This window comes from Lygodium microphyllum, unplaced genomic scaffold, assembly GCF_053477565.2.
Source record: "Lygodium microphyllum isolate KBCC unplaced genomic scaffold, Lygodium_microphyllum_v1.1.10 scaffold_37, whole genome shotgun sequence".
NCBI lineage: Eukaryota > Viridiplantae > Streptophyta > Polypodiopsida > Schizaeales > Lygodiaceae > Lygodium > Lygodium microphyllum.
The window spans coordinates 727,477-751,652 of record NW_028229520.1 but is presented as its reverse complement, the minus strand read 5'-3'; the positions used below and the strand labels follow the sequence as shown (position 1 = coordinate 751,652).

General features: G+C 40.9%; 1 protein-coding gene across 1 annotated transcript; it reads left to right on the top strand.

Annotated features, from left to right (window-relative positions):
* Nucleotides 1-520: 520 nt before the first annotated feature.
* On the top strand, nucleotides 521-2,187 carry LOC148009146 (uncharacterized). Its single transcript, XM_087673767.1, has 2 exons — nucleotides 521-823; nucleotides 1,085-2,187. Exons 1-2 carry the CDS (start codon nucleotides 583-585, stop codon nucleotides 1,882-1,884), a joined length of 1,041 nt encoding a protein of 346 aa, XP_087529893.1. The 5' UTR covers nucleotides 521-582; the 3' UTR covers nucleotides 1,885-2,187.
* The last annotated feature ends 21,989 nt before the right edge of the window (nucleotides 2,188-24,176 follow it).

Here is a 24,176-nt window from a genome sequence, read left to right as displayed (position 1 = left end):
GTGTTATGCAAATGGTAGAAAGATTTCTAATAGGTGCATGGAGGATATCAATGCAAGGAGCTCTTGCTAAGCATTACTCAAAACAATTGTCCAAGGAACAATTTCTCCTATACCGGAGGGCTAAAGCCTTCTAGCAATCTCCTAAACGGGAGGGCTAAAGCCTTCTAACAATCTCCTATACGGGAGGGCTAAAGCCTTCAACTTTTCGAGCTTTACTTCGACTAGCCATGGACGTGGCGGTTGGAAATACCCACAAAATGTCCAAAGAACCTTTTCTTGAAGATTGATAGATATGCCTGTGTTGAGATTTGAAAGGAGGCTCGTACTTTTGTGTAATTCTCGATATTCGTATCTGCCGTCCATAGAAATATTCATACCTGGCGCTCATAGAAAGGAAAATGCTAATAATTAAGCAGCTGAATAAATGGGTAAAAATACGGGAGAAAATAGCCTTTGGAGACGGAGGCTGCAGGTATATATAAGAGAGAAAGTGCAGGCGAAGTGGTCCAGCGCACTCTCTCTCTCTCTCTGCTCGTTCGTTCGTTCACAGTGACTCAGTAGATCTCCTAATTAGGCAACATTATGGCTGCGCCAGCTGATCGTCAGCTCCTCCAGCTGCGGCAATATGCAGCCATGGTACTGCTGGTGGCTGTTACGGTCTGCATGACGGGTCGTGTAGAGTCGGCTCGGGACGAGAGGTACTGCGCGACGTGCCACAAGACGCTGCAGTGCCCCGCCGACTGCCCCCGCTTCAACGAAGGCACCGCCAAGTCCCTCTGCAAGATCAGCTGCGCCACCTGCACTGCCGTCTGCAAGCGTAACGGTAAATTCACCCTCAACTAGATTATTCAATGCATGCAATATGCTGGCTGTATATTACTCACCAAGGACATTAAACCCACCCCAGCGGCCCGCTCTACATTATATCTGCATACAGATACATTGCTGTTCACGATTAATTACCAAACCCTGAATTGATCTCTTCAGTACATCGTATAATCAGCTCCTGATTGTTTCCTTTAAAGACCTACGCTACCGCCGTCGACCTAATCCTTACTCTGTCGTTAATGGTATTGCTGAGCAGTTTGCTTAAACAAAGGGTCCGTTTGCACGGATCCTCGTTTCATCGGTGGTGATGGTACCCTCTTCTACTTCCATGGCAAAGCCAACGAGGATTTCTGCATCGTATCCGATAATGCGATCCACATCAACGGGCATTTCATTGGCAAGAGGCCTCCTGGTCGCACCCGGGACTTCACATGGGTGCAGGCCATCGGATTGCTATATGGACCTCACAAGGTGAGTGTCGGCGCCAGGAAGGTGGCAGTTTGGGATGATGCAATCGACCAGCTCGATATCTCCTACGATGATATGCCCCTTTCCTTAGGCACTACGGCAGGCGAATCGTGGCTGTCCCCGCTTGGTGAGCTGCAAGTGCTTAGAACCGAGGATGTCAACTCCATCGAGCTCGAAGTCACCAATCTGATCAGGGTGTCCATCAATGTCACGTATGTGAGTGAGGAGGACAGCAAGATCCACAAGTATGGAATCAATGGTCAAGATTGCTTTGCTCACTTGGACCTCCACTTCACCTTCTTTAACCTTTCGAGCCAAGTTGCAGGTGTGTTGGGGCAAACATATAGCGTAGGCTATCGAAGCCCGGTGAAGATAGGGGTGCCCATGCCCATCATGGGTGGATATAGCAAGTTCAAAAGCTCCTCCCTCTTCTCCGCTGACTGTGAAGTAGCTCGATTCGACCCTTCGGCATTCTCCGGGGACATAAGGGCGCATGTGTACTCTGGTGGAGATCCTTCGCTTCAACTGCAGCTCCCCAGCATGAGTTGCACCAGTGAAGGGGACAATGGCATTGTTTGCCGTCGCTAGTACATCGCTGCTGCCGCAGTACTATTGTCTACTTATTAGATCTATAGCCATCTTATAACATGCATTTATCCCTACTATTTATATCGTCATGCCATCCACCACTGTGCTGCCATGTATTGTAATGCATGCATGAAAAGCTAATATTGTTGACGTGCCCCTTCTTGGTACTTGAATCTGGTCCATGTATCTGATCTCTCCTTGTTGGTGATTATTAACGACCAAGGGAGGTAAGATTTATTGATATACGAATTACTGCACTCATTGTAACCCAGTCTAATTTTAAGGACTCATTACTATATTCAAAACTCGTGTCATCTACATTCTATTAAGTTGGTTACTCCAAACAAACTATTTTGTAATGTTGGGATCTAGAGGCCAAATGAATGTTTGGTTTTATAACAACACTATTGTTTTAGTTTTGCAATAATTAGAAAACGACTCCTCTTGTTGATACATGTACCATAGTTATGCTTGGTCAACATTGCTGCCAATACATTGATGAGTTGACATTGCACAATTGTCAAATTCTCCATAGACATTGGGTGTAATCATTTTGATAGGTCCATCCCTAACCTCAATCTCACAATCCCTTAAACCATCTAACAAAGATTTAGTATGCTATTTATTCATCCTCTTGTCTACTTTACTTAAATTTTAGGAGACCTATACATTTTCAATAAATGACTTTCTATGTCACCTCTACTTTGTGTGTGTGTGCGCATGCACGCATGCACATGTCTGCATATATGCTATGTCAAACATAAAGTATCATGGCTTAAACAATGGCATTTACATATTTGCTTATGACTTTTTAGATTTTCTACACATAGAGATCAGATACAATTTGATTTTTGAAAACATTCCATAAAACTTTTTTGAAGAACTAAGAATGTATTTCAAACACTAAGACATAATACACAGAGTCATACTCTCTTTTGATGCAAGTGATGGAAATACTTATGGCATAAAAAGCCATAATAATGCTTGTGTCACCTTGTTCAAGGACTAGTAAATATCATGATGAAGGGATTAGTCTAGTACTGCGAAGCATCCACCACATTAAATTAGTGAAAATTACCCAAGCATAGTGGACAGAAGGTGTCAATGACCTATACCAAAATTTTATATGTGCCCATCATATACTATAACATCTCTTGGTTGGAAGGGAAATACATGTTAAGCATTGAATATGGAAGTTGTAGCAATGACTACTCAATCTAAATGATTGGAATGAGTTAAGGAGGAGCATCCTCTTTCTTGGCCTCACCCTCAATATCAATGGATGGAGATGTTTTAGTAGCATAAGAATCAAGCTCATCCTCCCCCTTCTCAAACTCCATTTCTTGAGCTCAGACTAGTTGTTGTACCCTAAGTAGCTCCCTAAAATGAATGAATTTCTCTTTACCAAGTGATTTGGTAAAGGTATTTGCTACCTGGTCTTCTGTCTTCTGTCTTCACGTGAAGTAGATCAATCTGTCCTGCAAGTATCATTTCCTTGATGAAATGGTAATGAATCTCTATATGTTTAGATCTAGCATAATAGGTGGGATTGCTAGCCAACATCACATTACTGAGATTGTCACAATGCAATGTGACTATGCTGTCCAACTGAATACCCAAATCATGTAGCAGTTTCACAAGCCAAATTGCTTCGCATGCCGCTATAAGACTGCACCCTTGTATTCTGCCTCTGTATACTAGATAAGCATCATCTCTTCAGGGTCTCTTCTGGGCATATCTCAAGGACCTTAGGGCGTAGCCTCCTGTCATGAAAATCCCTAACATTGGTCACTCTGATGGTCGGCATTGAGGAAATTGTACCTTAATGTCTCAGGTTGATGCTAGGAGACATATTCCATGGTGGATTTGGTGAGGTTTTTATTCCACGGTGGATTCCATGAGGTTTTTCGGTGGATTCCGTAAAATTATATGTATTTGCCAGGGATCGTACGTCACAAGGTGGATTCCTTGTGCGAGAAGTTGACGGGACGCCTGTCCTTTTTAGGCATCGGATTAATTTAATGTGCATATGGGTGATTCCACAGCCAGTGATTTCGCAAAATACATGTTTAATTTAATAGACGTTTATGAGATTAGAGTGCACTTGTATTAAATTAAGATTAGGACAGAGTTTCAACCTATTTAATTATTTTGTAGTTGAAGACCGCTAGGTATTCACTTTTGTGGGTTTTATTTTATTATTTTCTAACAATTGTGAATGCTTTAGTTGATGTGTCGAGCGGGTAGCGGTGGCGTTGGGAAACACCGAGTGATGGCGTATATTCTGATTACCTAGAAGAATTATTATTTTTGATGGGTACGCGTCTTATCATTAAAGGTGTAACATTAATATTTATTTAGGCGTGCTTATTTATTAGAGTGCTCAACAAACATTTATTATTTTGTATGCGCATAGGCGCTTGGTTTAAATATTCTATTATTTGACATTCTATTTGGGCACAACCCGATTTTTGGACGCCTAAACGCTTTACTCTTTACTTGGGCAAAAGTAAAGAAAAAAGCCAAAAGCAGGCTAATTGTAAATTGTGCTATTTTTGAGCTTGAAGATTAATAAATCTATAAATACATGCCTTGTGAAGTGCTCACAAAAGGCGTGGGGGGAGATTGCACCCAATTGGTATTCTTGTCTCTTGTCGTACAAAATCTCTTTTTGTCTTTATGAAGCTTTTGTAGAGTTCTTTCTTCTTGGGGACCTTTCAGCATTTACTATGCTCGATTGGCGGTGAGAGGACGTACTGATCATCATCAACGCTGTAAAAAAGATACCGCCGTCTTGCACACTGATTTTGACTATTTGCTTAAGCTTTTATTAAAAAGCTTAAAGCTACTAAGCTTTACTAAATCTTAAAGTTTCATTAATAATCTTCTACATAGCAGCTGTTCCTATTGTGATATTCTCAAACCGGTCTTCAAGCCTCAGAAAGCCTTTGTTCCTACCTGCACTTTGACAGAGTTGATTTTCAGTAAAAAGAAGACTGTCATGTGTAGTCTATACGAAAGAATTTTTCACTTGGAAAAAAGCCATCATCAATTACCGTATTCGCAAAAAAGTAAGATCGTAAAAGCAAAAGCCATTAAAAAAACAAAAAGTAAGCCTTATAAACCCAAATTTAATGAGCTATGCTCATCCTTCTAATGAGATTTCGAGTGTGTGAGGTTGTTTGAGATTTTTGCAAGATGTTTGATCAAAACATGGAAGATTTTATGGGCGAAGATTTTATGGACCTAATCATGATGAATAGAGCACGTCAAAATTTGCAAGCACAAATGACTACACTTCAATGATCCACTATTGATCAAGATAGAGCACAACCCGAAGATGTTATTCGACATACGATTGATGCGATACTTGATGCACAGTCTCTCAAGAAAGAAGCCAAGCTAAGTAAAAGAAATTTCAAATTCTGTACTTTTAATGGGCAATATGACGGAAAATTTATTCTTGCTTTCATCAGTCAGTTTGATGACTATTTTCATGAAGAGCAATATGCTAAAAAAGATAAAATTAAATGTGTCACTAACCATCTAGTAGACAGAGTATCATTATGGTGGACTATTGTCTGCAAGACTATTGATTGTCCCTCTACTTGGGAGGCCTTTCAAAAGAAAATTTTACAGAATTTTCTTCCACCTCAATTCCATGAAAAAGCAATCAAACTGTGGAATCGTAAATCCATTTCGCAATACACTAAGCGTTTTTGGAGTGCCTTACTACAACTTTGAATACTTGAAGATATTCCTGAGGAGGTGATCCACAAGGGCAAATATATGTCCGGTTTTCTTGGTCACTTCTATGCGGAAGTGAATATGTTTAAGCCAAAGACTTTGGAGGATGCAATTTCTTTAGCGTATGATGCTGAAGATAAAATTCATGGACGAGAAAAGCGACTGCAACAATTTTTGACTAATGGTAACTTTTGTACAAAGTAATTCAATTCTACTTTTGAAGATTCAATCAAAATCGCTTTGTTCCTTCTTCTTTCCGCAAACCCTGGACTCGATCTCTTGATTTACCATCAAACACAAATTCAAACCTTAAGCCTTCTCTTCAGTCAAATCCCAACATACCCAAATTTCCAGCCCTTACCAATATGTTTCCAAAGCAAAGTCTATAGTTTGCTACAAGTGTCATCAACTTGGACACTTAGTAGTGAACTATCAATCTAAATAGTAAGCTGTTCAAATCAATCACTTGGGAACGAATGAAGATATTCAAGATCATGAATATATGCCAGACTTAATTGAAGATGATGATGATATCGATGATACTTCAGATACTTTACAAAGTATGCTAAATCCTCATTCATTATTAATGTTGAATTTTTATGTGCGTGATCAAGAAAAGATTATTTTTCATGATGATGAAAGCACGCATGATTTTATTTCTACAAAGTTGGTAAAATAATTGAATTTACCTACTGTTTCAACTCATTATCACATAAAGGTTGCATTCTTAGGCACTAGATACAATGGTACACAAGAAGTTTATGATTTAGAAATTAAAATTGGTGATTATATTGAGCACAAAAATTTCTTAGTTGTGCATTTGCAAGCTAGTGATATTATTTTAGAAATGCCTTGGTGTCACAAATATAATCTCGACATAGATTATTCCACACATTCTATAAAAATTCATCTTAATGGAAAACAAATCACATTACATGGATTGCACACCTTTGATAATTTTCCATTACTTAGTCACGTATAGGCTAAATGTGCATTGAGAAAAGATAGCAAATCATACTTAGTATGGGTGAATGAAATTGAAGCTTTAAAGAAAAATCAAATGCATCCTAACCATACACAATTTCTTTTACAATTTAAAGATTTTTTTGTTTTGCTGATTTATATAGTCAAGTACGATTGGATACACCTGACATTTTCAAAACTGCATTTAGAACTCAGTTTGGTCATTATGAATTTCTTGTTATGCCTTTCAGTTTGACCAATGCACCAACTACATTCAGTCATATGATGAATTATATATTTTTGAAGTATTAGAATTGTGTGATTGTTTTCTTTGATGATATATTTTTTTTCAGTAAGAATGAGAATGAGCATTGTAAATATCTATCTTTGGTTTTCAAATTATTGAAAGAGAATCAATTATATGCTAACCCTGACAAGAGTGATTTTTTTCCAAACCCAAATTGAATACTTAGGTCTTTTTTTAAAAATGGTATTCGTGTTGATCCTAAAAAGATCGAGGTAAATTTGAATTGGCCAATCCCTAAAAATGTGCATGAGTTACATTCTTTCTTAGGTCTTGCTAGCTTTTATAGAAAATTTATGAGAATTTTTTCATTGCTTTTATTGCCTTTGACAAAATTGTTAAACAAAGGTGTTGTGTATCATTGGTCTGACAACCAACAAAAGTCTTTTGATTTATTGAAACATGCTTTAACACATACACCTGTTTTGCAATTACCTAGTTTTAATCGACCATTCTTTCTAGTAGTCTTATTGATGCTAGTGGATCTGGAATAGGAGTTGTCCTCATGCAAGATTCACATCCCATAGCCTATTCTAGTTGCAAACTTAAATCCTCTAAAAGTGAAGTATTTTACCTATGATAAAGAATTATTAGTTGTAGTTCAAGCCTTACGTCAATGGAAACATTATCTAATGGGATCCGAATTTATGATCAAAACTGACCAACAAAGTATCAAACATCTCCTTAGTCAGCCACAAATTTATAACCGTCATATTAAATGGAACTACTTTCATTCAATATTTTTATCCACTTATCCAATATCAATCTGGAAGAGAAAATGTTATTGCCGATGCATTGAGTAGAAGACCAAGTATCGATAATATTTTCGTTCTATCTTTTGATTCCCTTATTCCTATGAAGGATACCTATGATCATGACCCCAGTTTTCAAGATGATTAGAACAAATTGGTTGCTAATAACTAGATTCCAATTGATTCTTTGTCTTATTCTGATGGATTTATGTTTTATGAGAAAAGATTGTGTGTCATTGTTCAATTTAGATCATTTGTGTTGCACGAAATTCATTATCCTCCATATAAAGGCCATAGAGGTATCATTTTCACTTTAAGAACATTGATTGAAGATTTTTATTGGTCACAAATGAAATCTAACATTTCTATCTTTTTTTCTGAGTGTTTAATTTATCAAAGAGTCAAGCGACACCATGGTAAGCAATATGGTTTATTAATGTCTTTACCAATTCTTGAACGCCCATGGAAACATATTTCAATGGATTTTACAACTGGTTTTCCTAACACATAATCTAATGATGATATGATTTGGACTATATTAAATCGATTTAGCAAATAAGCATATTTTCTACAATGCAAGAAAACATTAACTGTATCTTCAGCTACACAATTGTTTTTTATTAAGACTATTTTCACTAACCATAATTTGCCAAAAGTTATTATTTCTAATTGTGATTCTAGATTTTGCAATAATTTTTGGACTACTTTGTTTGTTAATTTGGATACTAAGATTGATTTCTCATATGCATTCCATCCTGAAAGCAATGGGCAAACAGAAGCTACTAACAATACAATTTTAGATCTTTTGCGTGCATACATAATTTCAAAACCACAAACATAGGATACACACTTGCATCTACTTCAATTTGCATATAATAATACACCACACATAGCTACATAAAAAGCACATTTTGAAATCATTTATGGACATAGATTGCCTACACATGTTACATCATTGTCGAATAAAGTTAAAGCTGTTGATGATATTGCCAATACGCATGCTACTATTTTTGCTCAAGTTAAAGATATGATTGTGAAAGCCCATCAATCATACACTAAACAAGCTAATAAGAAAAGAAAAGCCATGAGTTTCAATTATATTTGGTTACACATTGAAAAGCAAAGATTGCAAAGTATTGAGAAACACCCTATTGTTAAATTAGCACCTAGATTTTATGGACCTTTCAAAATAAATCACAAAATCAATGATAATGCATTTAAATTAAAACTACCCCAACATTGAAAAATCCATAATAATTTTCATATCAGTTTGTTATGACCTTTTAGAGGCCAATTATCTGTACACCCTATCTATGAAAACCCTCCTTTGTTAGAAGAAGAAACTGAACTCCTTAAACGTGAAACTATTCTCGACACTAACCACTAGAACTGGTCGTAGATATTATAGATATTTGGTTAAGTTTAAAAATCATCCAGTTGAAGAGGCCCAATGGATGCACACCCACAACCTAAGTGCTTACCCCTCACTGCTCGCTACACATTGAGCTAATAGCAATTGAGGACAATTGCTATCCTAGCCTGGGGGTATGATTCCAGGAGGTATATTCCATGGTGGATTCTGTGAGGTTTTTATTCCACGGTGGATTCCATGAGGTTTTTCTGTGGATTTCACAAAACTAAATTTATTTGCCAGGGCTCGTACACAAGGTGGATTTCTTGTGCGAGAAGTTGATGGGGACGCCTGTCCTTTTCGGGCATTAGATTAATTTAATGTACACATGGGTTACTTGGTTCACTTTTCATGTAATGCTATTGTACTTTGTACTTAGAGTCTGTGTTTATGTCTACTCAAGATTGTGTTTATGAGTCCAAGCTAATCTATCTTTGGAACCTAATTCACTTGAGTGAAAGCCTGTGTCTAGTCATCAGTTTTCATGTCTCTATCTCTTGCTTATGAATTCAAGCCTCCATAGCTAAACTGTGTTCAAGATCCATGTTTCTCAACAAAAGAGAGAAGAGAGAATGTACTTACCTCAAAGCTTGAAGAAGAATCCTTTCGCACTTCTCTCATTCTTCTTCTTCTCCTTCAACAGATTTCCTCCTTCTCCTTTGTAGTTGTCCCCTCTCTTTTAGTGGATGTGGTGGCAATGGCAGTGGCAGCAGCAGTCTCTCTCCCTCTCTCTCTTTCTTTGTGTGTGTGTGTGTGTGTGTCTCTCTCTCTCTCTCTATCCCTTGCATTGATCTCTCTCCCTTCTTCTCTCATACATCTCTTCATCAACAAAAAGAAAAAGAGAAGTAAAGAAAAGATAAAAACAAAGAGAAAAGAGAGAATACACTTACCTCAAAGCTTGAAGAAGAATCCTTTCGTGTTTCTCTCCTTCTTCTTCTTCTTCTTCTTCTTCTTCTTCTTCTTCTTCTTCTTCACGGGTTCCCTCCTTCTTCTTTGCAATTGTCTCCTTTCTTTTTGTGGTGGATTGGCGGTGGCAGCAACCTTTCTTTTTATCTCTCTCAATCTCCCTTGAGTTGATCTCTCACTTATTCTCTCTATATATCTCTTCATCAACAAAAAGAAAGAGAGAAGTAAAGAAATGAAAAAAACAAAGAGAGAAGAGATAATGCACTTACCTCAAAGCTTGAAGAAGAATCCCTTTGTACTTTCCTCCTTTTTCTTCTCCTTCGCCAAGTTCCTTCCTTCTCCTTTACACTTGTCTCCTCTCTCTTCGTGGATGGTGGTGGTGGTGGCAGCCTCTCTCTCTCTCTCTCTCTCTCTCTCTCTCTCTTGCTTGTTTACAAACGTGTAAAATGCAATGCTCGAGTTTTGACACTTTTTTATGAAGGCCCTCTCTCTCTCTTTTTTATTTCTCCACAAGACTCTCTCCCTTCTCCTCCTTCTCTCTATTTCTCTCCCTCCTTCCCTCCCCACTCTTACTCAATGCATCTCATTTCAAAGACAATCAAAGATAAAAAATAAAAATATTTAAAAAAAATATATTGAAAGAAATGTTACCCCACCTCTCTTTATCTCTCTCTCCCCCCTCTCTATTTACTTTTCTTTCTTAACCTTCTCTTTCATTCTCTCATTGTTTTCCTATTTCTCTCTCCCTCTTTCTCGCTCTCTATTTTTTCTCTCTATCTCTCTTTCTTTTCTTTTCACTCTCCTTCTTCTTTTTACCTCACCCTTATTTTCTACCTCCTCCTCGTCTCTTCCTTTCCTCTCACTCTCTCTATTTCTCTCCCCTTCTCTTTCTCTCTCTATTTCCCTTTCTTTGTTTCCTCTCTTTGTTTCTCCCCCCTCTCTCTCTCTCATTGTTTCTCTCACTCATCCCCCTCTCTCCCTCCCTTCATCTCTCATTTCTCTCTTCCTCTTTCTTTTTATTTCCTTTCTCCCATTTCTCCCCTTTCTCTCCCTCTTTCTCTCTTTCCCTTCCTTCTTCTCCCTCCCTCTCTTTCCATGTATCTCTTTGCAAAGAAAAACAAAAAAAGAAAAGAAAATGAAAAGAAAAGAACACCAAAATAAAGCAAGAAGAGGCAATGTAGTTACCTCAAAGGCTTGAAGATGAAACACTTTGTACCTTCTCTTCGCACTTCCTTCCCTTCTCCCTTGTACACTTCTCTTTCTTCTTCGTGTATAGCAGTGGCGGTAGTGATGAGCTCTCCCCCCTCTCTCTCTCTCTCCGTCTTCCTTTCCCTCTCCCTCTCAAAGCTTTAAGCTCTCTCGCTTTCTCTTTCATTCTTTCTCGTAAATGTCACGCTGGTGTTCTCGAAACTTTTTTCTCAAATCAGTGTCACTAAAAGTGTCGCTATATGCATCGCTATTAGCGACGTATATAGCGATGAAAATAGCGATACTGCTTTTTTCCATCGCAAATGGCCGTTGTTATTGCTACATTCCCTTATAGTGTTTATCAATTGTAGGCAACAAAGCATAAGGGTTGTATATACCTTTTAAGCATATAATGTTAAGTGATAAAGCTTTTAGCCGCATCAAGGTATGATTTGTGAATTAACCGCCCACCACTGCTTTTGCCTTTGGGATAGCCATCTACTAGTAGTACATCACTACAAGGATATAGGATAATAGAGATGGGTAATTTTGACATAAATTAATGGTATCGCTATTTGCATCACAAATGCGATGCAAATAGCAATGGTATTCAGACAAAAAAAAAGGGGCTAAAACCCAAGCGCAACATTTTTCCACAAAGAGCGAAATAGATCGCACATTTGGGAGGGAGAGGGAGAGGGAGAGAAATAGAGAGAAGGAGAGCTACTCACCGCCATCGCTGCTGTTTGCGAAGAATAGGAGGAAGTGCAGGAAGGGCGAAGAGAAGCCGCCGTTGCGAAGAGGAGACGAAAAATCCATCCTCGAGCCTTTGCGGTGAGTGCATTGCTCCCTCTTGGTTTGTTCTTGTTCTTTTTCATTTTCTTTTGTTTGTTTTTATTAAGAACGAGGTGCATTGAGGGAGAAAGAAAGGAAATGAGAGAGGGAAACAAAGAAAGAAAAAGGAAGAAAAAATGAGAGAGAGAGAGGGAATAAACATGAAATATGATAAAGAAAGAGAGAAATAGAGAGAAAGAGGGAGAGAGAGAGGAGAATGAATGAGAAACATGAGGGGTAGAGAAAAACAAAGAGAGGGCTTGTTCTTATTATTTAATTTCTTCTCTTTTTGTTTTTTTTTTCACAATGATGTGCATTGAGGGAGAAAGAGAGGAAAGGAGAGAGGGAGAAGAAGAAATAAAATGGAAGAAAGAACAAGAGAGAGAGAGGGAATAAACATGAAACATAATTTAAAAAAGAGAGAAATAGAGAGAGAGAGAGAGAGAGAGAGAGAGAGAGAGGGAGAGAGAGAGGAGAATGAATGAGAAAACACAAGGGGATAGAGAAAAACAAAGAGAGGGTTTGTTCTTGTTCTTTAATTTTTTCTTCTTCTTCTTCTTTTTTTACAATGATGTGTATTAGGGGGAAAGAGAGGAAATGAGATAAGAAATGAGCAAGGGCGGAGAATGTGGTCCATTGAGGGAGAACGATAGGAAACAAGAGAGGGAGAAGAAGAAAGGAAAATGAAGAGAGAGAGAGAGAGAGAGAGAGAGAGAATAAACATCAAAGATAACAAAGAAATGGGGAAAGAGAGAGAGAGGGAGGGACAGAGGAGAATGAGTGAGAAAACATAAGGGGGTGGAGTGAAATAAAGAGAGGGGCAACAAATAAAGAGAGAGAGAGAATGAAAGATAAGAAATAAGAGAGGGAGAAGAAGAAAGGGAAAGGAAGAGAGAAATGGCCATCGTGTCTGCTGTACTCTCGTGCTCTAAAACTGTTGAGAAATATATGAAAGGTGGGATGGTAGTGGTCGTGGTCGTGGCAGTGGCAGTGGCAGTGGCAGTGGCAGTGGCACTGGCAGTGGCAGTGGCAGTGGCAGTGGCACTGGCAGTGGCAGTGGCAGTGGCAGTGGCAGTGGCAGTGGCAGTGGCAGTGGCAGTGGTAGTAGTAGTAGTAGTAGTAGTAGTAGTAGTAGTAGTAGTAGTAGTAGTAGTAGTAGAGAGAGAGAGAGAGAGAGAGAGAGGTTTTGTTAAAGGTGCACCTTGGGTGTATTTAACACTTTGGGAAGGCGTGAAAGGCATGTTTTTGCAGGCTTGATAAAGTGAAAGAGAGATTAGACTTGGAGATGAATGGGTGGTTTTCTTGACATGCGCCTTTGCGCTACCTTCTCCTACCTTTGCATATCGAGTCACACACAAAGGAAAAAAGGTGGCGAGGTCCGGTGCAATACTACGAGACGAGGAACACTCTGATGTAGGGTAGCTAGTCGCTCACCCCCATACATAGCATATTAGAGTTTACATACTGTAGGCCTATCCATAAGGGGATGTAGGGTAGCTAGTCGCTCACCCTCATACATAGCATATTAGAGTTTACATACTGTAGGCCTGTCCGTAAGGGGATGGAGAGAAACAAAGAGAGGAGCATCAAAGAAAGAGAGAGAGAGAGAGAAAGAAAGATAGAAAACAAGAGAGGGAGAAGAAGAAAGGAAAATGAAGAGAGAACGAGAAAGAGAGAATAAACATGAAAGAAAAAAAAAACATGAAAGAGAAAGGGGAGAGAACATAAAATGAAGAGCGCAAAGAAAGGTGCAAAGAAAGGGGGAGAAAACCAAGAATTTAGTTGACATTAATTTTGTTGAGTTACAAGAGAAGAAATCCCTTCTCAAACAATTTAAGAAAGAAAAAGAAAATGTGAACAAAAACAAATTGTTTGTCGTAACATAGATTAAATGTAAAATGATGAAGGTTGTGATGTTCAAGATTACGAGGCATATCTTAATCAGCGTGTCCCATGTCATTTCTCTCAATGCAAGCTAGCAATTAGATGAAAACGTTGATTGTCTATAGGATATGTACGATACTTCAGCGAGTTTCAATCGGAGATCATTGATCAGGCGATCTTAGACTTTGAGCAAATGGTAAGGAAAGTGTATATCAATCATGCATTATATTCATAAACTAATTGAATATCATATACAAAAACATTGGATGTGGCTTTGAAATTTATTACAGGGAAGTGAGGTCTCATCCCAAGGAGGAGTGCACCCTTTGCGGCCAGTTAGAAGAGTTCATGGGTGTGCGATGGATGGAGTGCCTAAGCCAATCCACCACTTGGAAGGTACTACCCAATTTATACCATCAACACTAGAGGAGACATGCAGCCTTTCAAACTTTCATACAATCTTGGAGCCTGAGATAGAGGCAATAATCAATGCATTGATGCCCATGGATACTGAGACATCTAATCCACTTAGAGAGGAAGCATCCATATCATTATATGATGGGTGTAGAGTATCTCACCTAAAGATGTTGCTTACACTCCTAAGTGTGCAAGCAAAATACAGGTGGAGCGATGCAAGTGTGATTGAGTTGTTTAGGTACCTTCTACATACACTTCGTTGATTTCTTTTCGGCACCGGCATTATAAAAAACAATTGTGCTTTTTCAAGGTGTTTTATGATTTTTTTTCAGATTGCTAAAGTATCATATATTATCACTTGCAAATACCATGCGTGAGTCTCTGATGATGTGCAATATGTTTTACAAAAGCTTGGCATGGACTACAACAACATCCATGCATGCGTTAACGATTGCATACTGTTTTGAGGAGAATATGAGACTACGAAGACATGTCCAAAGTGTGGTGCTCACAGATATCGACAAGACTTGCAAGGGCAAACCATCCCTCATAAAGTTCTTCGATACTTTTCACTTATCCCTCGTATACATCACATGTTTCGTACGTCAGGCATGGTGAGCTTGACAACGTGGCATACGCATAATAGATCCATAGATGGAGTCCAAAGAATATCAGTGGATTCACACACATGGAGCCACATTGACTCTACCTTTCCAGGCTTTGCATGAGAGCCAAGGAATCTTCTACTTAGTCTTGCTATGGATGGCGTGAACCCATTCGATCTCCACTCAACTTCTTACAGTGTGTGGCCTTTAGTCCTTGTTAACTACAACATCCCTCCATGGATTTCTATAAAGAAAGGATACTTAATCCTTAGCTTCTCGTTCTTGGCCACTACAAAGTCAAGAATATGGACGTCTATCTTCATCCATTAGTCGATGAGCTTAAGATTTTGTGGGAGGAGGGGGTCACCGTGGAATATATGAGCAAGCACGATGGTTGACGATCCGCCAATATATGAACCATTCTCATATGGACCATGCATGAATTTTCGAGATTCGAGGAGTGCTCAAGTAGATAGGCTTTCATTCTCATTGGTAATATCTATCATAGCTCGTTCAAGTTTGTATTCACATGATAGAGGTGTTCGGACAGGTCTAGTTACCTCAAGTTATCATGCATATCCATTTTGTAGGCCACAGTTAGACTCCCAAAGGTCATAAAATATGAAGAAGATGGTATATCAAGGACACATCGCTTTCTTGCCGGAGGGTCATGAACTGAGGGAAGGTTTGTAAAATATTACACGGCGCAGCGAACAGAATCTGAGAAAGAGATAGAGAGTACACAACAAATAAGAGGAGAATCAGTAACTTCTTTAACTCCAAACAACTGATACAAAGATGGCTCTGTCCACCCGTGCGCTTCCACTGTGTGAAGCTTAGATGGCGATCTAGACAGAAGATAGGTGAAGAGCTTAAGGCTAGCTGGAACAACAACTCTGACTGGGTGAAAGATCAGTGTAAGATGGCTACGAAGGGGTTTAGCTTTTATAGCCTGCGAAGGTCGTTAGGTCGGCCTGCTGACCGACCTACCATATGAGCCTCCACTAGTCGGCCAGGGAATATTCCAGGGAATATTTCCTTTACCATCGGGCGACCCACAATGGTCACCTTTTTGCCATCCGGTCACATAGACCTCATCTGATATACAAGTCAGGACTCCACCAATGTCCGGGCTCACACTTGGCTTCTCCTCATAATGGGGGCCTTACAACTTTGAGCACCATGGATCATTGGTAGTACCTAATGAGGGTGGGGCATTGATCATATCTAACACCCCCCCTCAATTTCCACCCATAGGTGAACTATCTCCTCGGCCCAATGCCGAGTCTCTGAAGATGAACTTGAAGCAGATCCTTCGTAAGTGCTTTGGTGAAGATATCTGCTCCATTCTCCTCTGTTGGACAGTAGACCAATTCCATTATCCCATCCTCCATCAAATCACGCACATAGTGATACTGGATCTCTATATGTTTGGTGCGTGCATGAAACACTAGATTTTTGGCAATGGCGATGCAACTCTGATTGTCACATCTCAGCACAGTTGGTTCTTCATCCTGCACTCCCATATGCCATAGAATCCTTCTCAACCATACGGCCTCACATGCAGCAAAACAAGCTGCCTTGTACTCTGCTTCGGTAGAAGACAATGCCACTGTTGGTTGCTTCTTACTAATCCAAGAGAAAATTCCTGAACCCAAAGAGAAACAATAACCAGAAACTGACTTCCTGGAATCAATGTCTCCTGCCCAATCTGAGTCACAGTTCCCCACAAGAGAAGTTCCGAAACTGTATGTGATACCATAGTCAAGAGTTTTCTTCAAGTATCTGAGCACCCACATCCCAGCCTTCCAATGACTCTCATGAGGTTTGTTTGAGAACCTGCTCAAAACACCAACAACAAAACTGATATCTGGTCTGGTGTTACACAAGTAGATTAGACTGCCGACCAACCTCCTATACCTCCCAATGTCTGCTAGTGCTGATGTATCCTCAACGGATAACTTTACATTCACCTCCATAGGTGTAGCTATCTCCTTGCACTCGGTCATGCCAAATGCCTTCAAGATCTCCCATGCATACTTCTTCTGAGAGATGAAGATCTTTCCTGGCTCTTGCCAGACTTCAATCCCCAAACAATAGTGCAGCAAGCCCAAGTCTGTCATTTCAAACTCAAAACTCAAAGCCTTTCGAGTTTGGTTGATCATATCTTCATAGTCACCTGTAATAAGAAGGTCGTCCACATATAGGACAATCACTACAGACTTTTTACCATCCCTGTAAACATACAAGTTAGCATCTGAGGCACATCTTTTGAAGTTTAGGTTTAAAAAGAACCTATCTATCCGCTGGTACCATGCTCTGGGGGCTTGTTTTAGCCCATACAATGCCTTCTTCAGTTTACACACTTTGTTCTCAGAATGGGGGGCCTCAAACCCTGGTGGCTGAGCCACGTACACCTCCTCCTTGAGGTCACCATTTAAGAACACTGACTTAACATCCATTTGGTACACTGGCCACTTCTTGTGGGCAGCCACTGCAAGTACCGTGCGAATAGTGGTCATTCTGGCAGTTGGGGCAAATGACTCTTGAAAATCAAACCCTTCAACTTGTGAAAATCCTTGGGCAACCAGTCTAGCTTTGTACTTTTCTAAGGTACCATCAGCCTTGTATTTACCTTCCAGATCCACTTGGTGCCAATAATCTTCTGCTTTGCTGGACGATCCACTAGCTCCCAAGTGTCATTCTTCATTATGCTGTCATACTCCGCCTGCATAGCAGCCTTCCATGATGGATCTGCAAGTGCTTCTTCTAAGTCAGTTGGCTCCTTTACTTCTCTCATAATCTCAACCATCAAGGCCATGTTGACTATGTGAGCAGAAGCCCTCCTTTGCTCCTCTATTCTCTGAGACCTCCTTGGTCCGTCTGCCTTCTCCTCAACAGATGCAGGCATAGGATTATTGTGGTCATAGAGCTGCTTCACCCAGCGCGGCAATGGCTTTTCCGGTGGGGTGATGTCAGGTTGGTGAACTTTTTCCTCATCATCTGAAGATGATGCTTCCTCCTCCTTAAGGATAGGGATAGCTCTCGGGACAGGTTCATAGTGGACTACTTCTTCGCTTGATGATAAAGTGGAAGACCTTGCCTTCTCCTCCTCCACTGTATGCGGCTCCTCCTTGAACACCACATCACGGCTCGCGATGATCTTCTTTGCCTCTTGGTCATATAACTTGTAAGCCTTCTGCTCATCACTATAACCCAAGAAGATACATTTTCTGCTTTTTGGTTGTAACTTGTTTCTCTTCTCATCTGGAACATGTGCATAACATTCACATCCAAAAATTCTGAAATGTGAAACAGATGGTTTCTTACCAGTGTAAGCCTCATGAGGTGTTTTTCCCTTGAGAGCCTTTGTGTAGCTCCGATTTAGAATGTAGACTGCAGTATTAACAGCTTCAGCCCAAAAATGGTTAGGCAATCCCTTGCCCTTTAACATGCATCTTGCCATCTCCACAATGGTACGATTCCTGCGTTCCACAACACCATTCTGCTGAGGTGTGTGAGGCGTCGTCAATTGACGCTTGATCCCTTTGCTCTTGCAAAAGCCTTCAAACTCCTTTGAGTTGAACTCACCACCACCATCTGTTCTAAATTTCTTCACACTTTTCCCTGTTTCATTCTCAACAAGTATTAGCCATTCTTTAAACTTACCAAAAGCTTGAGCCTTATCACGAAGGAAGTACACCCACATCTTCCTACTATAGTCGTCGACAATCAACATAAAATAAGAAGATCCCCCCAAGGCCTGTGTAGGCATCTTACCACACAAGTCAGCATGCACCAACTCTAGAGGAGCATGTGCTCTATTCTTGCTTTCTTGTGGAAATGCCTTTCTCTGTTGCTTGCCCATCATACAAGCTTCACATGGTTCCTTCACTTCAGTTATTGTAGGTAGGTGAGCAACCATACCTTGCTTTTGCATCTCCTTCAATACTGCAAATCCGATGTGTCCAAACCTTTCATGCCAAAGCTTACTTGTGCCCACTCCAGCGGTGGCTGTAAGAGCACTTAGCTCATACAGGTTGTTACTTCTTTCTCCTTTGCCAACAATTATGCCAGCACTATCAATAATTTCTGCACCTGTCTTCTTGAACCTCACTTCATGACCAAGATCAGTTATGGCAGCAACTGATAAGAGATTTCTCCTGATTTCGGGAACATACAACACATTTGAAAGCTTTTTGACTTCACCATTTTCAGCAACAAAAGAAATAGTACCTGTGCCCGCAGCAGGGCATTTAGCATCATTTCCAACCGTCACAGTGATGGATTCTTGTAGAGGCTGCATAGAACTGTATAGACCTTTCTTGTTGGTCATGTGACGGGAGGCCCCACTATCCAACACCCAAGAGTCAGTGGTAGATTCTTCTTGCGCCGAGGAGCACACTTCCTCAATGGTCGCCATGAATAATTCCAACTCTGCTTCAGCCGTATTGGCTGTCTCTTTCCCTTTAGTTTTAAGGGTACCATTCTTTTCATCTGCCTTCTTGACACGACAATCTGCAATTGCATGTCCTTTCTTCTTACAGTAGAAGCACTCTCCTTGAAACTTCTTCTTGCCGCCCTTTTTCTTTTTGTCACCATCATTTTTGGTGGAGGAAACACCTTTGCCTTTTGCATTGGCAGAGAATGCAGCATCTCCATTGTTGCTTCCTTCTCGAGCTTTCAGCCTCAACTCCTCCTCCATTAATAATGCACAAAACTCCTCAAAAGTCAAAGCTTGAGGTCTCACCTGAGTATTAAGGGCAGTTACTAGTCCATCAAACTTTTGTGGACAAATCCGAAGACACCTCCGAGCTAGCTCTTCGCTAGTCTTTTGTATCCCAGCGCCAGCCATCTGGTCGCGCAGATTCTTAATCCGAGTGATGAATGCTTCAACCGTCTCTCCTTCAGCAAACTTCTCCGCTGCTAGTTGATTCTCCAAGTTTTGAATCCTTGTTTGGTTTCGTGTTTCATACTGACTCCTTAGCACATTCCAAGCCTCTGACGCTTTGGTTGTATGCTAAATCAAAGTCAAAACACTATCAGAACAGCTTGTAACTAAGGCACACAATGCATCTGCATTCCTTCGTTTCCAAGCTCGTAGAAGATCTGCATTCGGAGGAATCATCACACTAGGATTTGATGGGTCGGGGGTAGGCTGTGGTTCTGCGTCAGTCCCCAGCACAGTCTCCAGAAGCTCATAAGAATCAAGGATAGTTGTAATTTTGAACTTCCACAAGATGTAGTTTGTACCATCTAACTTGCCTTCGCTGAAGGTTGGTGGACGAATCCTTAGTGTTTGAATAGCCGGTACAGCAACACCACCTTCTGCACCGCTTCCTGATGCGCCAGAACTGCTTCCCGGAGTCGACATCGTTTCTCTTTGCTGTTGAAGCCTTTGCCTCTTGCACGCTCTCCGATCTCTAGAGCCCCCCGGGCTCTGATACCATGTAAAATATTACACGGCGCAGCGAACAGAATCTGAGAAAGAGATAGAGAGTACACAACAGATAAGAGGAGAATCAGTAACTTCTTTAACTCCAAACAACTGATACAAAGATGGCTCTGTCCACCCGTGCGCTTCCACTGTGTGAAGCTTAGATGGCGATCTAGACAGAAGATAGGTGAAGAGCTTAAGGCTAGCTGGAACAACAACTCTGACTGGGTGAAAGATCAGTGTAAGATGGCTACGAAGGGGTTTAGCTTTTATAGCCTGCGAAGGTCGTTAGGTCGGCCTGCTGACCGACCTACCATATGAGCCTCCACTAGTCGGCCAGGGAATATTCCAGGGAATATTCCCTTTACCATCGGGCCGGGGGCGCTGCCCCCGGACCCCCGCCAGGGGGGCCGCTGGCCCCCCTGGGACCCCCCAGCCAGGGGCCGCTTCCGCGGCCCCCGGACCCCACAATACGAGCCCCTTTTAACTCCCTTACTACGCAACTCAATGCAATGTGCCTCGAGTTGCTACCAGCTTAACCACTCTGTCTAACCCAAAGATTAGACCCACAATGGTCACCTTTTTGCCATCCGGTCACATAGACCTCATCTGATATACAAGTCAGGACTCCACCAATGTCCGGGCTCACACTTGGCTTCTCCTCATAATGGGGGCCTTACAACTTTGAGCACCATGGATCATTGGTAGTACCTAATGAGGGTGGGGCATTGATCATATCTAACAAGGTTTTCTTAGATGACCTCCGGCACGAATGAATGCCCAAAGCTGGTACGAGCTGAAAATGGTCCACATGGAGTCGTATCCAAATGAAATGTAATGGTTCTCAGTTTCTATGAGTTTCCTTATTGGACCCACTTGTAGATCAACCAATTGTTGGATCCCATGCATATTTTCAAGAATGTGGGCAGCTTACTATGGGACCACATCACAGGAAAGAGAGATAGTGCAGGGGCACGAATGGATTTGAAGGAGGTAGACAAGATAGAGGTGCTTTGGCTGCAATCGAGTGTTGATGGTCGCTTGCAACTACCTCGTGCTCCTTGGGTTTTGTCCACTAAAGATGAGCATTGTGTGAAGCAAATTATCAGGTCTACCGATGGGTACGATATGTTCTCTTAGATCCACATTTTCTAAAGACAACCAATTATCAAGGCTAAAATCCCATGATTGGCATAAGATATGTCAGGTTTGTACTATGAATGGATTGTAAGCGGCCTACATATTTTGCTATCTGGAGTGTACTCGTTGTTTGTAATGCTTCTTCATTTATGGCAGTTTGTACACTGATCGCAATCAGAGGATGCCTTACTCCAAAAATATGTGGGGCGATTTACAGGTTGCCAAATTTAGTGCAATGGATCTCACAAAAGGAGATCAAGACATCCTCTATTGAATCTGCAAGGTGAGGAGTAATGGAGATGGTCTGTCTCTTTGAGAAGTAGCTGCTCACCAGTATGCTCATGATATAAAGCCATCTCTTGGTACATCTTTTAGATGAAAAGGAGATTTTTGGACCTGTCCATACGCAATGAATGTTCTTCTTGGAGCGCTTCATCAAAACCCTGAAAGGCTTTGTGTGAAAATGATCTTGGCCAGAAGGTAGCATGGATGAATGTTGGTTTGTGTCTGAGGCATTAGTGTATATTTCACAGTAGCTACCACTGGTGGATTCAGATAATAGTATGCTATGGTCGCTGAAGGACAATGATAGACTGATCGGAGATGTGGTGGTTGGAAATGGGGTAGAAAAAAGGATGGATGCTGCAATGGAGGAGAAAGTGAATTGTTTTTGTATATTGCATTATTCCTCCATGGAGACATGGCTCGCTAGGTACGAGCAAGCCAAGAAAGATCGAAAAGAAGCGCCATCCGAATTTCGATGTAGTATGTGCCATCGACCGATTCGATATCCCGAGGGCATGGAGGAGATACCGCAGTTGATTTCAATGCGATGGTCACATGGAGCTTTGATCATAGCCTTTCGCAAAGGGGTGGAGATCTCTACTAAAGGAGTGGGAATTCTTGAGGAGATGTATTCCAAAGGTGACCACATGTTTTATAAGCTGTCATATCTAGATTTTATACATGACAACTAATTAACCGTTTCAATATACAGTACGGCGTGGTCATGTGGACGACATTTTTGCATGGAGCGTATTGACAAAATGCGCTCCACAACGGATTGTGGTGTCATGGAAAAATTCAAGCAAGAGAGCCGACGGCGAGCCACAGATCCAAACACTGTTATAGAGAGAAGAGATGGAGTATTTTGGGAACTTGCAAAGTATTATCATGGTGGATTACCATAACTTCTCCATGATCCTATTCGAGGTACAATGGTTCAAAGTGGTACTGGAAGGAGTCGAGACAACTGTTCGATGAGTTACATCTGGATTTCTCAAAATAGATTCTGAAAAATATTGCCAGTCCATTGTGAACATGTGCATGAACTCATGTTTTTTTAAATTTTATTACGACATGGTATATGTCACAAATGTTAAATATCTCTTGTATGTGATTTTGAACAGGTAATTTTCTATCCAAACCCCCAACAACCTCGATGGTGGTATATTGTACCTTTAGCTTCCTGAACTGTGAGAGTATATTATGAAAGCAATGTTTCCAATGTAGATGAGGGCAATATGCAGATAGAGGGGTCGATATTGCAAGGGGTGGAGATTGTCTAAACCTTAGAGCATGTAGAGGATTCAAATTTAGGTAACGATGATGGAAAGACAGTAGGCCAAGAATTCTTTGAGAACAAGGTTGACTCATCCTTTTGTGGTGACTTTTCTATCGACCTTCCAGTGTATGTGGAGTTGTGTCAGGAGATTGACATGGGACCATAGGCTACCTCATACTTGTAGCATCCACCTACTCAATTTGTTGATGAATCACTTAAAAGGATACTCTAGAATATACATTTTAATTAATATCATTTTTTAAAGAGTTATATTACTGTGCTTTGCTTGAATCTTTATATTGATTATACTAACATCAAATTTTATTTGTGCAGGTGACATTTGTGGATATTTGGATAGCACGATGAGTCGAGGGATGAGCGATGAGGAGATACAAGAGATCTTCACATGTATGTCTCTAGATCAGATGGCTCGATTCAGAGATATGGTGGACTAGGAGCTATCCACCATTAGGTTGTTCTGATAGATCTACTTTGGCACACGCTCTGATGCTTCGGTTTCCAGTAGACGAGGTCAACGCTCCAGACTTAGGGTTGGATAGAGGAAGTGATTCTAGGGGATCCTACAAGGATGTGGATACTATGAGCCTGTTGTCGGCTCAATATACAGGTGCTACTCCTCGCCCTCGTGCAGGTTTGAGAGTGGGTGGCTCAGGTGGTTGTTCTGGAAGTACCGATGCAGTATCTCCATCTCGTCGTTCTACTAGAGTTGCGTCACCTATGGGATTTGTTACACCTATGGAGATGTCTACTCCAGTCACTCTAGCTTTTGCTCAGTCGTCCATAGGTGGCACCCCTATGGGTGCTACTCTGAGAGATACCACCCCCATGGGTACACTAGATGTACAGGGGTCTCCTGGATGTGCTCATGAGTGCGGTCATAGGTGGGAGAGAACACATCTTAGACATACCCCAGAGGGATATGGATACCTTGCAGATGATAGAATAGGAGCCATCATCATGAATGATGAGGGGAGGAGGGTGATGGCTTGTATGAGAGAGTTGTGCCAACAAGTTTTTTGGCACAACATCTTGGATGATTGGAAGAACATACCAAACAGGAGCAAGGACTACATAGTAGCATCCTTGCATGAGGAGTTTTTGGTACCCACCATAGTAGAT